This window comes from Heteronotia binoei, unplaced genomic scaffold, assembly GCF_032191835.1.
Source record: "Heteronotia binoei isolate CCM8104 ecotype False Entrance Well unplaced genomic scaffold, APGP_CSIRO_Hbin_v1 ptg000055l___fragment_3, whole genome shotgun sequence".
NCBI lineage: Eukaryota > Metazoa > Chordata > Lepidosauria > Squamata > Gekkonidae > Heteronotia > Heteronotia binoei.
This window is the reverse complement of record NW_026799985.1, coordinates 80,303-97,256: the sequence shown is the minus strand read 5'-3', so window position 1 is coordinate 97,256 and position 16,954 is coordinate 80,303. Positions and strand designations below refer to the sequence as shown.

The 16,954-nt window shown below is 43.7% G+C and overlaps 1 protein-coding gene across 1 annotated transcript in view; it reads right to left on the bottom strand.

Moving 5' to 3' along the window:
- The window catches only part of FBN2 (fibrillin 2), a 363,281-nt gene that overhangs the window by 337,275 nt on the left and 9,052 nt on the right, over positions 1–16,954 (bottom strand). Inside the window, exons 3-5 of the mRNA XM_060263402.1 lie at positions 16,398–16,496; positions 14,134–14,229; positions 8,977–9,072 (exon numbers count right to left, since the gene is read on the bottom strand). Coding sequence (XP_060119385.1) covers positions 8,977–9,072; positions 14,134–14,229; positions 16,398–16,496 — 291 coding nt within the window. The remainder of the gene's footprint in view (positions 1–8,976; positions 9,073–14,133; positions 14,230–16,397; positions 16,497–16,954) is intronic.

Here is a 16,954-nt window from a genome sequence, read left to right as displayed (position 1 = left end):
TACTGAAACCAGGGGTGCTGAATGTCCGGCCCACGGGCCTGATCCATCCCCCAGAGGGCTTCTATGCAGCCCGTGAGGAACTGCCTATGGTATGCTTCCTTCTCCCTCTCTCCTGCTTCTGTTATCACCATTTTTTTTCTCCATGGGATTGAAGCAGTCAAGCAAAGCAGCCTCCCCTCCCTCCTCCCCAAAGGAGGGGGAGGGAGGAGGAGTCTCAGCCAATGGAGGAGCTTGGCTCTGTAGCTCTGCTGTGTGATTGAGAAGCCTGGCACAGCCAAAGCTCTCTCAATCAAAGCTAGAGCTGTGCCAGGCTCTCTCTCAATCAAACAGCAGAGCTACAGAGCCAAGACCCTTCCTCCTCCCTTCCCCTTCCTCAAAGCTGATATGCTTTGCTCAGCTACCTCAATCCTATGAGGGAAATACAAAAAGCACCTTTAAAACCAAAACAGTTTTATTCAAGGTAAGTAGGAGCTTTTTGCCTTGCTTCTCTCTCTCTCTCTCTCTCTCTCTCTCTCTCTCTCTCTCTCTCTCTCTCTCTCTCTCATTAAGCCAGTTTTGCCAGGGCTTTCCTGAGTGCCACTGGGTTTCCTCCACTATATTCATAAGAACATAAGAGAAGCCATGTTAGATCAGGCCAATTGCCCATCCAGTCCAACACTCTGTGTCACACAGTGGCCAAAAAAAATTATAAAGAGTGGCCAAAAAAATTATATACATACATATACACATATACACACTGTGGCTAATAGCCACTGATGGACCTCTGCTCCATATTTTTATCTAACCCCTGTTTGAAAATGGCTATGCTTGTGGCCACCACCACCTCCTGTAGCAGTGAATTCCACATGTTAATCACCCTTTGGGTGAAGAAGTACTTCCTTTTATCCGTTTTAACCTGTCTGCTCAGCAATTTCATCGAATGCCCACGAGTTCTTGTATTGTGAGAAAGGGAGAAAAGTACTTCTTTCTCTACTTTCTCCATCCCATGCATTATCTTGTAAACCTCTATCATGTCACCCCGCAGTCGTCGTTTCTCCAAGCTAAAGAGCCCCAAGCGTTTCAACCTTTCTTCGTAGGGAAAGTGTTCCAGCCCTTTAATCATTCTAGTTGCCCTTTTCTGGACTTTCTCCAATGCTATAATATCCTTTTTGAGGTGTGGCGACCAGAATTGCACACAGTACTCCAAATGAGACCGCGCCATCGATTTATACAGGGGCATTGACCTTTTTGGGCAAACTTATCGAGAGGGCAGTGGCGATGCAGCTACAGAGTTTCCTGGAGGATGCTTCTGTCCTTGATCCCCTTCAGTCCGGCTTTCGCCCGGGCCATGGGACGGAGATGGTGTTGGTTGCCCTGGTAGATGACCTTCAACGGCATCTGGAATGGGGCGGCTCAGCGGTGCTGATGTTGTTGGACCTGTTGGCAGCGTTCGACACGGTCGACCATTGGCTACTGACCTGCCGCCTTGCCGACGCGGGGATTCAGGGGTTAGCCTTACAATGGCTTCCCTCTTTCCTTGAGGGTCGGGGACAAAGGGTCGCGATTCTGGGTGAACTGTCCCGGAGACACATGCTTGATTGCGGAGTGCCTCAGGGAGCAGTTCTCTCCCCAATGTTATTTAACATCTATATGTGCCCCCTTGCCCAGATTGCCCGAAGGTATGGGCTGGGTCGTCACCAGTACCCTGATGACACCCAGCTCTATCTGCTTATGGACGGCCGGCCTACGTCCCAGAAAATTTGGACCGGGAATTACAGGCCGTGGCTAGGTGGCTCAGGCTGAGCGGACTGAGGCTGAATCCGGTGAAGATAGAGGTCCTTTGCTTGGGTCGTCGTGGTCCGGGAGGGGAAATCCCCCTGCCAGTTTTTGACGGTGCGCCAGACAGCGGTGCACAAGGTCAAGAGTTTGGGGGTACTATTGGAGCCTTCCTTAATGATGGAGGCTCAGATAGCAACCACCGCTAAGTCCGCATTTTTTCATCTTAGGCGGGCGAGGCAGTTGGCTCCTTTCCTGGAGCATGATGACCTAGCAATGGTGATCCATGCAATGGTCACCTCGAGGTTGGACTACTGTAATGCCCTCTACATGGGGCTGCCTTTGTGCCGAACCCGGAAGTTGAAGTTAGTGCAGCATGCCGTGGCCCGGTTGTTATTGGGGCTCACAAGATGGGAGCACATTCGACCAGGGCTCCGGACTCTGCACTGGCTGCAAATAATATACCAAGTTCGGTACAAGGTGCTGGTTATTACCTTTAAAGCCCTATATGGCCTAGGACCTGCCTACCTTAGGGACTGTCTCTCCCCACATGTTCCCCAGAGAATATTGAGATGGGGATCTCAAAATCTGCTTGTTATCCCCGAACCAAAGGAGGCCCGCCTGCAATCCATCAGGGACAGGGCTTTCTCTGTAACGGCTCCTTTCTGGTGGAACCAACTGCTGGAAGAGGTGAGGGCCCTGCAGGACCTTGGCCAGTTCCGCAGGGCCTGTAAGACAGCCTTCTTCCGGCTGGCTTGCAATTAACTGGCATTGGAAGCTGAGTGTAGTTTGATACACTGCCGTTATATGTTTTATTATTTTACTGTTTTAACTGTGTAAGATGTTTTAAATTCAAAAATTATGTTAGATTTTTATGTGTTGTGAGCCGCCCTAAGCCACTTCGGTGGGAAGGGGGGGATATAAATTTAAATAAACAAAAAAACCCAAAAAAACCCCAAACATTATGATACTGGCTGATTTGTTTTCAATTCCCTTCCTAATAATTCCCAGCATGGCGTTGGCCTTTTTTATTGCAAACGCACACTGTCTTGACATTTTCAGTGAGTTACCTACCATGACCCCAAGATCTCTCTCTTGGTCAGTCTCTGCCAGTTCACACCCCATCAACTTGTATTTGTAGCTGGGATTCTTGGCCCCAATGTGCATTACTTTGCACTTGGCCACATTGAACCACATCTGCCACGTTGACGCCCACTCACCCAGCCTCAACAGATCCCTTTGGAGTTCCTCACAACCCTCTCTGGTTCTCACCACCCTGAACAATTTAGTGTCATCCGCAAACTTGCCCACTTCACTGCTCACTCCCAACTCTAAATCATTTATGAACAAGTTAAAGAGCATTGGACCCAGTACCGAGCCCTGCGGCACCTCGCTGCTTACTGTCCTCCACTGCGAAGACTGCCCATTTATACTCACTCTCTGCTTCCTATTACTCAGCCAGTTTTTGATCCACAAGAGGACTTGTCCATTTACTCCATGACTCAAGCTTTCTAAGGAGCCTTTGATGAGGAACTTTATCAAAAGCTTTCTGGAAGTTAAGGTAAACAACATCTTATCGGGTCTCCTTTATCCACATGTTTGTTCACCCCTTCAAAGAAATGTAACAGGTTAGTGAGGCAAGATCTTCCCTTACAGAACCCATGCTGAGTATTCCTCAATAACCCGTGTTCGTCAATGTTCCTACTCATTCTGCCCTTGATAATGGTTTCTACCAACTTTCCCGGTATTGAAGTCAGACTGATTGGCCTGTAATTTCCCGGATTGCCTCTGGAACCCTTTTTAAAGATGGGGGTGACATTTGCTACCTTCCAGTCCTCAGGAAGGGAGGCAGATTTCAATGAAAGATTACAGATTTTTGTTATAAGATCCACAAGTTCAACTTTGAGTTCTTTCAGAACTCTCGGATGTATGCCATCTGGACCCGGTGACTTATTAGTTTTTAATTCGTCTATCAGTTGTAGGACCTCCTCTTTTGTCACCTCAATCTGACTCAGGTCTTTCAACACCCCTTCCATAATTAGTGGTTCTGGGGCGAGCAAAAAGTTCTCATCTTCCACAGTGAAGACGGAGGAAAAAATGCATTCAGCTTCTCAGCCATGTCCCTATCCTCCTTCAGTAATCCTTATATATTTGAAGAAAATTTTATTTTTGGTCTTTATGTTTTTTGCAATATGCTCCTCATAGTCCCTTTTTGCCTGCCTGATCACAGTCTTGCATTTGATTTGCCACAGCCTGTGTTCCCTTTTATTAATCTCACTTGGACTGGTCTTCCACCGCTTAAAGGAGTCCTTTTACAGCTTCCATTACTTTGTTTGTTAACCATGCAGGCCTTTTCTTATGCTTGTTTGAGCCTTTCCTAACTTGTGGTATGTATTTTATCTGAGCTTCTAGGATTATAGTTTTAAATAGTCTCCAAGCTTCCCCAAGGGTTTTGACCGTATTTACCTTTCTTTTCAGTTTCCTCCTCACATATCTCCTCATCTCAGAGAATTTACCCCTTTTAAAGTTAAACGTAGTTGCGGCGGTCTTTTTGGGCAACTCCCTATTTATACAAATGGTGAAATCAATAACATTATGGTCACTGCTCCCAAGTGGCGCAATCACTTTTACATCTCTCACCAAGTCTTGGGCATTACTTAGGACCAAATCCAGGATCACCCCACCCCTGGTAGGTTCTGAGACCATCTGCTCCATAGCGCAGTCATTGAGACTATCAAGAAACTCAATCTCTTTCTCTTGACCAGAACACATATTGACCCAATCAATCTGCGGGTAGTTAAAATCACCTATTACAACACAGTTTTTACATTTAGCCGCTATCTCTAAGCCTTCCGTCATATTATAATCATCCTCTCTCTTTTGATTTGGTGGGCAATAACAAACTCCCATAGTTAAATTTCCTTTTGGGCCCTCTATTTCAACCCAAAGAATTTCTAAAAGGGAATCTAATTCTCTGACCTCAGTCTTACTGGACCGTATATCCTCTCTGACATACAGAGCCAACCCACCTCCAACCCTTCCCTCCCTATCCTTCCGATATAACTTATATCCAGGAATCACCGTGTCCCACTGATTCTCCTCATTCCACCAAGTTTCTGAAATTCCCACAATGTCTATGTTTTCTCCCAACACTAAACATTCCAATTCACCAATTTTACTTCGAACACTTCTAGCATTTGCATACAAACATCTATAATTTCCCAGGCAAGCTAGGCCCGCCACCTTCCTCCTGCCGCCTCGAGATTCTGGCAGACAGTGCATACTGTTTGTCACCATCACAGTGACAACTCTGATCCGTTACCCGGTAGAAAAATAGCAGCCAACCCTTCATCTCTTTGAGACGAGTCCTCCCAAACCAGAGTCATTTCATCTCCTGTCAGCTTTCCCCCAAGATTTAGTTTAAAAACTGCTCTGCCACCTTTTAAATTTTAAGCGCCAGCAGCCTGGTTTCATCTGGGGACAAGTGGAGACCGTCTCTTTTGTACAGCTCCCGCTTGTTCCAGAAAGCATCCCAGTGCCTAACAAACTTAAACCCTTCCTCCTTACACCATTGTCTCATCCACACATTGAGACTTCTAATTTGTGCCTGTCTCTCCTGCCCTACACGTGGAACAGGTAGCACTTCCGAGAAGGGTACCTTGGAGGTCCTGGCTTTAAGTCTCCCGACTAGCAGCCTAAATTTTTCCGCCAGGACCTCACGACTGCATTTCCCCACATCGTTGGTGCCAACACGCACCATGACCACAGGCTCCTCCCCAGCACTGTCTATCAGCCTATCTACTACACGCGTAATGTCCGCTACCTTCGCACCAGGCAGGCAAGTCACCATACGGTCAGTACGTGGTTTCGCCTCCCAGCTGTCTACTTGCCTAATGATCAAATCACCAACTACCAAAAAAAAACCCCTCTCCCCCTGCCCAGGGATGGTTCCTTGGCGCGAAAGGATTCCCGCTCACCAACCGAAGAAGAGGTCCTTTCTGAGGGCGCATTCCCCTTATCATCAGCACAGTGCCCTGTTCCCTCTTGACCCTCATGCTCTCTGGCAGCAATGGGGCTGCTATGTTCAGAGCGGGGCTCATCTAATACGCCCCTGAGAGTCTTTCCCAAGTGCCTAACTGACCGTCTCTGCTTCTCCAGGGCAGTCACCTTGGCCTCAAGGGTACGAACTCATTCCCTGAGGACCAGGAGCTCCTTGCATCGAGCACACACCCAAGACTTCTGTCCTTTGGGCAGATAGTCATACATTTGACACTCAGTGCAAAACACTGGAAATCCCCCCCCCCGCTGGCATTCTATCTTCATGATATATATATATTTTTAAATATACAGTCCTCTTTAAATGCTGTATGTTTAAGTGGCTCCCCTTCTGGAGGGTCAACTTACCTTATTGGGAGAACAAGGAAATTAGGGATCTGGGTTCCTGGTCCTTAGAGCCCCTAGGCGAAGGGCCACAGGCCAAGAGCCCTTTAGCTCTCTGGCAAGGCGCAGCTTAAAATGCAAAGAGGGTTGAGCAGAGGCACTCCTAAGCAATCAGCAGCAATCACTCTCAATCACTTTCACCTTTAGCCCACTCAACCAAACAAACAGCAGTTCCCCAGCTATCACAACTCGGAATTTTAGGCAGTCCCACAAACCTCAGAATGAAGTCTTTCAAAACTCAGAAATTCTCAGCAACTTCTCCAGCTGTCTCAGCTATCAGAGCTGCTCTGCTCTGTTCTGCTCTCTCTCAGCCCTCATTATCCAACCTTTCTCAGTAGGAAAGCAATGTGAATTGTTTATATCAGGAATAAATGTGACTATGGTCAGTTTTGCAGCCAGCTGCATTTTGCAACTATTTGAGCAGCTGGGATTGGGCCAGGTGGTGAGCACTCTGTTGTCTCTCTTGTAGTTTTGCTCGTAGCCTGTTTGCAGCACTCAAAGGGTGTGGGTGATATTGGAGGACTGGGAACAATTAACTTAGTTTCACCTGTTGATTCAGGGCTGGAGGCTATCAGTGGGTCTGCATCAGCTGATAGCAGCCTGCAGTTAGTCTTTCTGCTTGCTGGCTTCTGTTGACTCAGAGCTAGCTACATATGGCTCCTCTCCCTCTGAGGAATCCTCTCCTCCTGAGGAGTCCTCTCTGACTCCTGGCTGACCCATGACACAGAGACACTTTGTTCCCAAAGTCTTCTATTATCTTTTCAAAACCAAGAAGCAGAACTGACCATGGGAAGAATTTCCAAGAAAAGAACATAAAGTGGTAAACAGAAAAGTATGGGTGGATCCAAAAGAAGTTCTATTTTCTTGTAGCCCAGCAGCAAACCTTCTAGTTAAATATACTGTTATCCTGCCAGTGATTAGTAAACTACTCAGTCTCCTGTCTCCAGCCCGGAAGTTAGTCTGCTAGAAACCCAGATAGCTGAACAAGCAGTCACGCTTTATCATACCACTGAGTTTGAAAGTGACATGTGTTTTACATTTTAAAAAATCTAATTTACATTACCTTAATATACAGAATTATAAAAAGCTCCCACACCCACCCTGAAGGTAGATCAGGAAAGGACAGGAGTTTGAGGCTCGATTCAGATCTCTCCATGATGAGTCAGAATACCATCCTTCATTTACTGGACCCAGAAGGTCTCACTCTGCCTAAGAGTGCAAAATTCAGAACTAGGAATGCATGCCACTATTCCAAATTGGACCATTCTCTTCATAACACATTAGCAAACCTCACACCAAACACTCTCCCACTGAGAGCAAGTGAAGGACAGGATTGATATCCTACCTGTTATAGCCAGCACTGCAGGAGGGGAAGAAATGGTTATACTTGAGGAGACTGTTCATTCAAAGAGCCCCACTCTGGTGAAGAAGGCAGGAATGAGCAAGTGCCCTTCAGAAAAACCAGGAAGTGTCTTTTGGACTAAACAAAGATCTGCATCTGCTGATCTAAAGACTACTGTCTCTTTAGCTATGAAGTAAAGTATTTGCTTTACTTTTGTTGATACCTTTAAATCCCAAATAAAAGACATCTGTACACTGTGAAAATTATTTACTGTTTCCTCCTTAAAACTCATCCAAAACAGACCCAACTCCTAAGGATCTAAGTCAGGGGTGGCCAAACTGCAGCTCAGGAGCTACATGTGGCTCTTTCACACATACTGTATGGCTCTTGAAGCCCCCATTGACCTGTCAGCTGGCTTGGAGAAGGTATTTCTCTCTTTAAATCAGTTCTGCAAACCAAGCCAGCCAGCAGCTTGGAGAATGCATTTAAAGTTAAAGTGGCTGTCTTTCCACCCCCCCACCCTCCCAATCTATTCACCTTCCTTCATGTCTTGCAGCTCTCAAACATCTGATGTTTATTCTGTGTGGCTCTTACGTTCAACAAGTTTGCCCACCCCTGATCTAAGTCCATCAATTAACATATATGTTCTACTTATTGAACAAAGCAGTGCCTGAATATAATCTGAACTACAATTAGTATGTTAAACTTACAGCCTTAATATCACTTTACAGAAATACTGAGGTCTGTTCTTCAACTGGCTTTTCACTTAAAAGTGTTCTAAAACTTACAACTGGAGAGGACAATTAGGTATGAAGAGCATGTATGCACACTTGTACAACTTTTCCACATGAGTTATTTGCTTCAGATTCAATTCTGATATAAAATGGTTCCGCCCGCTTCCCCATAGCTCTGAGACATATTCATGCACCTCCCAGATTATCCCTAACTTTTTCCTTTTCCCTTTTACTGCAGAGATACAAAGGAAAAAGCATCTCTCTGTACTGCAAGGAAGACTTACTTCTTTATTAAAGCAGAGACTACAGAGAACCTGATACACAGATTGTTATAATAATGTTATAACAATATTCAATTGCCAATTTATATTGCAATTTGTAACTCCAAATAGTTTCAGAAGCAGGGATGGCCTCTCGCAGAGGACTGGGGCAAGGAAAATGAAGGGAAATCTAACATGTAGATACCCCTTTGTTGCTACACTACCTCAGCCACAGCAGTAACAGGAAAAACCACACAAGTGTATCCTTGTGTGAAAAACACTATAGCCTATGCACTGGTGTTATAATGGAAATATTTAGGTGACACAGACCCTGATGTTACAAGTCCCTCCCACATATTCATTCAGTGCAAACACATAAACATATTGCAGGTCTTAAGATGTTAAGTATAATCCTAATTTTTCCTTTCTAAAAACAAATTCTTACCTCTTTCACACTGTGGCCCTGTAAATCCATATACACAAGCACATCGGTTCGGCCCAATGCAACGACCACCATTCTGACACCCATTTTCACAGACAGCTGTGTTTAACACAAAAACATATACAAATTAAATTATTTATACTAAAAGGTTATCTAAAGCACAGCATAAGTGCATTAACAACTTCTAATCATAATTATTACTTATTGTTTTGTCTTTATTAAAACATTTCTAAACCACATTTCCACCCAACTCAGGGTACCCAAGGCATCATCCAATACAATAATCAAACTAAATCTGTAAGGAGATTTCATACAGCCTTACCAGCCTGTCCCAAGCTATGGTTGGAGATGCATGATTCAGCAAACTTGCTGATATATCAGTCTTTCTGCAACTAAGCAGATAAGATCAGTACCTGGATGGGAGATCAATATCCTGAGATTCCAGAATTAACAGCTATAATGATCCTTTGCAGCAGAACTTTTATAACTATATGCAGCATGATCCTAAAAGTACTTTCTCCAAAATAAATCCAAAGGGATCCAATTGGTCTTACTTCCAGCTAGCTGTAATTTGGGTTAAAGATTCAATGGATGAATAAAGTAGAGACTGTAGCACACTCATAAACACACATAGATCCAGTAAAAATGGGAAAATGTCCAATTTTCAAAGCAGAATTAAAAGATGGTGGGATACACTCAGATAACAATTAATCAATTTAACCCTACCAAGGGAAAAAACAACAACAACTACTACTACTACCATCATCATCATTTGATGAACTGCCCTATCCTGGCTAGTGCCAGGCTCAGGGCAATATGCAACATTTAAAAATACATACTGGTATATATAAAATCAGTTACATGAAAAAAATTACAAACCCTGATGGCATCTTTAAAGTGCTCTTATTCAGTCATTACATCACATCAGGGGTGGGGGTATCCCTCCAAGAGGGGGTGGAGAGGAAAACGTGCCAGCACGACAACCATCGCCAGTTTGGTGTAGTGGTTAAGTGCGCGGACTCTTATCTGGGAGAACCGGGTTTGATTCCCCATTCCTCCACTTGCACCTGCTGAGATGGCCTTGAGTCAGCCATAGCTTTCATAGAAGCTGTCCTTGAAAGGGCCGCTGCTGTAAAAGCACTCTCAGCCCCACCTACCTCACAGGGTGTTTGTTGGGGGGGGAAGGTAGAGGAGATTGTGACCGCTCTGAGATTCAGAGTATAGGGCGGGATATAAATCCAAAATCTTCTTCTTCTTATACAATGGCTTGGTGGAACATCTCTGTCCTACAGGTCCTGTGAAACTGTAAAAGATCGTGCAGGGACCTGATGTCTTCTGGCAGAGCATTCCACCATGTCGGGGTCAGGACTGAAAAAGCCCTGGCCCTTGTTTAGGACAGTTGGACCTCTTTCGGGCCAGGGATCACCAGCAGATTTCAACCAGTAGAGCGTAACACTCTTCCAGGGACATAGTGGAGGAGGCAGTCCCATAGATACATCGAGTCCAGACTACTCAAGGCCTTAAAGGTCATAACCAAAACCAAAACTAAGCCAGTTCTCAACCAGCAACCAGTGTAGCTGGTGCAGCGCAGGTAGAATATGTGCCATCCATGGTGTTCTTGTCAGGACTTGCACTGTCACATTCTGGACCCACTGGAGCTTCCGGATCAGACTCAAGAGTAGGCCAGCATAGAGCAAGTTACAGTAGTCTAGTCTGGAGGTGACCGTCGCATGGATTACTGTGGCTAGGTCTGAGCAAGATAAGAGGGAAGCTAGCTGCCAGGCTTGAAGATGAAAAAATGCCACCTTGGCAATATATGCGACCTCAGCCTCCATTGAAAGTGAGGTATCCGGTGTAATTCCTGAGCTCTTGATGGTAGGCGGTGGTGTTAGTAGTGCCCCGTCAAGAGTCAGCAGTCTATGCTCCAGCTCCAACCCCGCTCCCCCCAACCACAGAACCCCCGTCTTTGATGGGTTCAGCTTCAACTTGCCCACCAGGGCCTCCAAACCCTCAGCCAGAGTTGGTGGAACTGTAGCTGACCAGAAAATATACTACTTTGGTATAGGGGTCAAAGTGATCCCACATTACAGCAAAAAACAATGGAAACCTGATAGCTTTCTCAGTCATGGCATTAGCTACTAAGAAAAAAATCAGGACTCAAGAATAACTTCCTTCAGAAATTCAGGACAAAGGAGAGTAAAATCTGGAATTGGAGTAAAAAATACCCCCCATTGAAAATGTTAAAACCCCGCAAAAAGCCGTCCTACTTCCTGGCTGGTGATTATGGTGTAAGTCTTATTAGTTAGTTATATTCTATAACGTTATTGTTTTCTTGCACCAGTCTGTTTTAAAACTACCTGCCAGCTCAATAAAGTAATATTTTTGCTTATTTTTGAGTTGTGCTGCCTTGTCTGTTACTGTAAAGAAAACACCTTGCTCTGCCTCGAGTTTAGGTTGTTATTTTTATTTTATTTTATTTATTTAATGAACTTATATCCCGCCCTTCTCACCGAAGTGTCTCAGGGCGGCTCACAACATAATGATTCATACAATTCCATTTAAAACATTTACAGATACAATAAAAGCATAGTTAATAAAACAAGATAAAATAAAGCCAGCGGTCTATAAGAGCATTTTGTTCCATCCAAAGATGTTCCATCCAAAGTATCAGTTAGGTGTTATAGGCCTGCCGGAAGAGGGCTGTCTTGCAGGCCCTGCGGAACTGCCCTAGGTCCCGCAGGGCCCGCACCTCCTCCGGCAGCTGGTTCCACCAGTAAGGTGCCGCTGTTGAGAAGGCCCGATCCCTGGTGGATTTTAGGCGGGCCTCCTTTGGCCCAGGGACTACCAGCAGATTTTGTGAGCCGGAACGTAGTACTCTCTGGGGAACGTGTGGGGAGAGACGGTCCCTCAGGTAGGCAGGTCCTAGGCCATACAGGGCTTTAAAGGTAATGACCAACACCTTGTACTGGACTCGGAATGTTACTGGCAGCCAGTGCAGATCCCGGAGCCCCGGCCGAATGTGCTCCCATCTTGGGAGCCCTAATAACAGCCGGGCAGCAGCGTTCTGCACCAACTGCAGTTTCCGGGTCCGGCACAAGGGTAGCCCCATGTAGAGGGCATTACAGTAGTCCAACCTCGAGGTGACCGTAGCATGAATCACATCATGTTACAGGGGTGATAATTTTTTTTTCCTTTTTCCTTTGAACTGGTGATACAGACAGGCAAACCTAAGTTCCTGTATTAACAGACTTTTTAAACAGCTGCCCTAATACACTTTCATGATGTACTTCTAATATGGTAATGATTCGTAGTGATTAATAAGAAAAGCAAACATCCACAATCTGGATAATAAACTTTAAGCAGAAATCCATCACAGTAATAGTAAATTATTGTTACTTAAATAAATATAAACCAATGTTAGTTTATTAAAGGATGCTGACTGACAATATTCAGAGGATTATTAACATTATTGATAATGCAAACTGAAAAAACAACATATATATATAATGACCACTTCCCATTCCAGGTTTTAACAGGGTGAGATGGCCTTATTTCTTTAAGCTATGGTAAATTTTGCCTGGATGAATAATTTAATAAATAGATCTTTACATTTTAATGAGGTACTAAAAGCTAGAGTCATCATTAATGAAAACTGTTGGATTTTAGTAAACACCAAACTATAACCAAGGTGTCTTCTGTCACCAGTTTTATTTATATTATTGTATTATTGATTGATTAACACTTGGAGCAGATTCAGCAATATCTGGTATTAAACTGGTAAGAGAAAATATTTTATCCCAGAAATGGAATTGTTATGATGCAAAATTCTGCCATAAGTCATTTTTTAATCATAGCAGGTTTTTTGTTATATACACTTATAAATTAATCAGCGAAGTGTAATAAGAGTTTCAGACTAGAATCTGGTAGACTCAGGTTCATATGCCCATTCTGCAGTGGAAGCTTGCTGATTGACCATGGACCAATCATACACACAGTCTAACCTACCTTACAGAATGGTTGTGAGGATAAAATGCAGGACAGAAGAATGATGTAATCTGCTTTGAGTCCCCCATTGGTTAGAAAGACAAGATATAAATGAAGTAAATCATGAAGTTACCATTTTTACTAGAGCAAAAATCAATCCTAATGTCACTAAAAACTAGGGATGCCAGTCCCCAAGTGGAGCGGAGCCTCCCCCCCAAGATGCCAGCTGGGTGGACAGTGAAAGGAAGTCTCACTCCCAACAGTCTTCCACAGCTCCACTTGAAAGAGTGGTGCTGTGGGCACCTGTAAGAGAGCCAGTTTGGTGTAGTGGTTAAGTATGCGGACTCTTATCTGGGAGAACTGGGTTTGATTCCCCACTCTTCCACTTGCACCTGCTGGGGACCGCCTGCTCCTGCCCTGCAAGCAGCAAATTCAGGCTTGCAGGGCAGGAGTATGGGGTGCTTGCTTTCTCCCCAACCCTTTAAAGGGAAGATTTCCTTTAAACGGTTCGGAAAAAGAGTGGTGATGCATCCTCGACATGATGACAAACTCTCCATGACTCCATCATGTCAGGGATGGCCCCACCTCCTTCTGGATTGCCCCCCCCCCCAATCTACCCACCAGGGAGAAAATAGGACCTGGCAACCCGACAAAGAACATTATTATCAAAAGCTAAACATGGAAGTACTCTCATTACAACAGGACAACACAATTTAATCATGCTTTGCTTAAGCACCTGGCTGACCACTGTTGATGACAGAGGTCTGGACCAGACAGGCCTTTAATATGATTCAGCAAAGCAATTCTTGTTGCAAATTAATAGAACAGGCATGATGAGTAAGGGTGTCCAGCTTCCATAGCATGACAGCCAGACTCCACTGCCTCAGGCTTTCCACCAATCCCCCTTTTAAAACCAGAGTCCACCACAGAAGTGCAAAGCATTGGCAGTCCTTTAGCAATGGAAGGGCCAGAACCCAGAACCTCTGTGACAAGGGCACAGAGGCATCGACCAAGCAGTCTGGGAGAGAGTCCAGGACCCAGGTGTACTCCTGCCACCACCCTAACTAATCTTCTCATCCTGGAGGTCTTCTCCCCTGACAAGGGGAGTTCCAGCGATAGAGAAGTGGACAAAGGGTTACTCAAATATGTCTTAAGTGACAAAAAGAAATTACTTACGTTGTCCACAGTAAGTGCCAATATAGCCCTTCTGACATTGGCACTGGTCATCCAGACATGTACCACCATTCATGCATCTGATACTGCACTGTTGTACTACAGTAAAACACAAATGGTTAATTATATTAATCACTAATATTATAGCATGTAGCCAAATGTGGCTAACCAGCACAGCATCCAAACAAGCATGCAACTGTACAAGAATAAAAATACCATTCTAATATTTGTGACAAACACTACAACAAATAAAATTCAGACAAGTAATCAAGTAATTTTTCTGATCATAACAGCTTCACTTTAAATCTCTAAGCAGGCCCTTTTGCTTTTTGATGTCACTTTAAAGGTTCCCTTTTAAATTAATGGCTTCATCATTCTTACTGCAATCAATTATTTGATACAATTATATTTGTTCTCCATTAATAGGAAAGATTACCATATTTACTTAAATGGAAGACAATCCCTTCCCCCTTTTGGCTTTATAAAAAAGTGGTGTCCTCTGCCATTTGGGTATGTATTTGGGGAATATTGCCCTCTTTTACCTCACAGCCTGCTTCAGAAGCTGAAGAGGTGGACCTAGGAGAGTGTCCTCTAATTTGGCTTTCTGGGCTTTTTGAAATCCAGTGAGTCAGCTGGTGGACACCTCCCTCTACCTCCATGTCAGCCAGGGATGCAGAGAGAGGAGTGTGCCACACCCCATTCAACTGTCTGGCTCACCAGTCTAGCAAGCCAGCTGGTAAACTAGTCCCCACAACCTCCACAGTAGCCAAGGACATAGAGAGAGCAGCATGCCACACCCACTCTCCAGCAATCCAGAGAGCCATATAGAAGGCAGCAAGTTCCTCCCTGTGCTCCTGTGGCTTCCAGTTCATGCCAGAAGATACAGGCCAGGGTAAAGAACAAAGAATACTAGAGCTATTTTTCTCCTTTTTTCTTCTTTCTTTTGGGGGGGATGGAGTGAGCTTGCATACATGTAAGATCATCTTTCTTTCAAGCAAATGTGATATTTATATTTTATTTCTGATCTTCTGAGTTTCTTAGTTTAATATTTAAAACTCAGTTTTCCAATCTGATCTCAATTCCCCTGTCCGCCTATTTTATGGCTTTTATATTTTGAAATATATTTTTGTTATACAAATGAATTGTTGCTTTTTATATATGCTGTGAGCTATTGGTAGCAACTGCAGTCTAAAAGTCGAACAACAATGTGGTTAATGCATAAATACTTATTTCTTCACTTAATGTAACATGTAACATAAAATAATTAACCTTATTCATTCCTCCACTCTTTTTTCTTTATTGTTTTATTGAATAAAATAATCTTCATTTTGTTACTTCTTATAACAGAATACTTCATTTATTCTGTTCCTCCCCTCTCCCATGACCTTTGCTGACAACATCAGTATCAAATGGCAGTGCAGTACTACTCCTTTCATTCATAAAACAAAGCTTGTAATCAAATGATTACCCTGAACGTATGCTTTGTTTATGCTTGCTAGGTTCTAGAACTGTGTTTATTATATTTTAGGCCTAATGTCTTGTATACAATTACACCTTCATAAAACAGTATTAAAATTTTAAAAACTTGAATTAATTGTTACTTTTATTTAAAGACTCTGAACACAATTGCACTACTCTCACAATATATGCAGTGCATGTAGCTGCTTTCAAGGTTGTGCACTTCTGGCCAAGTAAAATAAGCCAATCAGCTTGGTGAGGAAGAACAACAGAGAGAGGGAGGATGACTGAATCCAGGCTCTCTTCCATCCAAAATAATTGGCAAAACACCAGTTTCTGCTATCTATGCATGGGCCTTGGCTGCTGGGTTGTCTGAGTGCATACAGCATCTGTTTGAATACGTAATTCCTCATCAAGCTACAGATACACACATGGAAATTTGCTTCTTCAAAGCATATAGCCTCCAGCTGGATCAGGGTGAATATTTTATTTATATAAATATGTATACACACATACAAAAGTCATAGCACACAATCAGCCAATCCCTTACTCTCATCAACAGCTATGTACCATTATTCCATGAAGACAGTTTTCAACTGATAAATGGAAAAGGGGGATCAGGTAGAACATTCCAGCATGTAAAGCAAAGCTACCTGGGCAGCAATGGTTAGACAGGATCAAAAGGAAGACTGCACTGCAGCTGTAAGATTTATATACTTTTAAACATTCAAAATATTATCCTTGTTCTAAACACTGAAAATGGAAAATTGCCAAAGAGTAAAATATATACATATATACTCAAATCTTACTTGATTTTGTTCCACAGGTTGGCAAGATCTGTCCACTGGAGCAAGTGCACATGTTAGGGCGGGAACAAAATCCATCACCACAACTATTTCTACAAATTGCTGTGGAAGAAAACAATTCATTATAAAACTTCTAATGCTGAGTTTCTGAAAAAAAATTCTGTTGCTTAGATGGGTCACAAAAAAGCAAGAATATAATCAACTAGGGATGCCATCCTCCAGGTGGAACCTCAGGATTCCCTAAAATTACAGTTCATCTCCAGACTACAGAAAATCAGTTTCCTTGGAGAAAATGGATGCTCTGGAAGGTGGGCACTATGGCTTTGTACCCTCACTGAGGTCTCTGTCTTCCCCAGACTCTATCCCTCAATCTCCAGGAGATTCCCAAGCTGGAATCCCCATCCCCCTCTGGTAGTCAGGGGGGACTTCAAACCCTATAAAACAATTGTATATATGCTGAAACAGTGAAATTGGTTTTTTTTAAGTGCTAGCTTTGTATTTTTGAACTTTTAGAATATTTCCTTCATTGTGGGCTGTTCAACATTTTCCTTTGGAAGCCC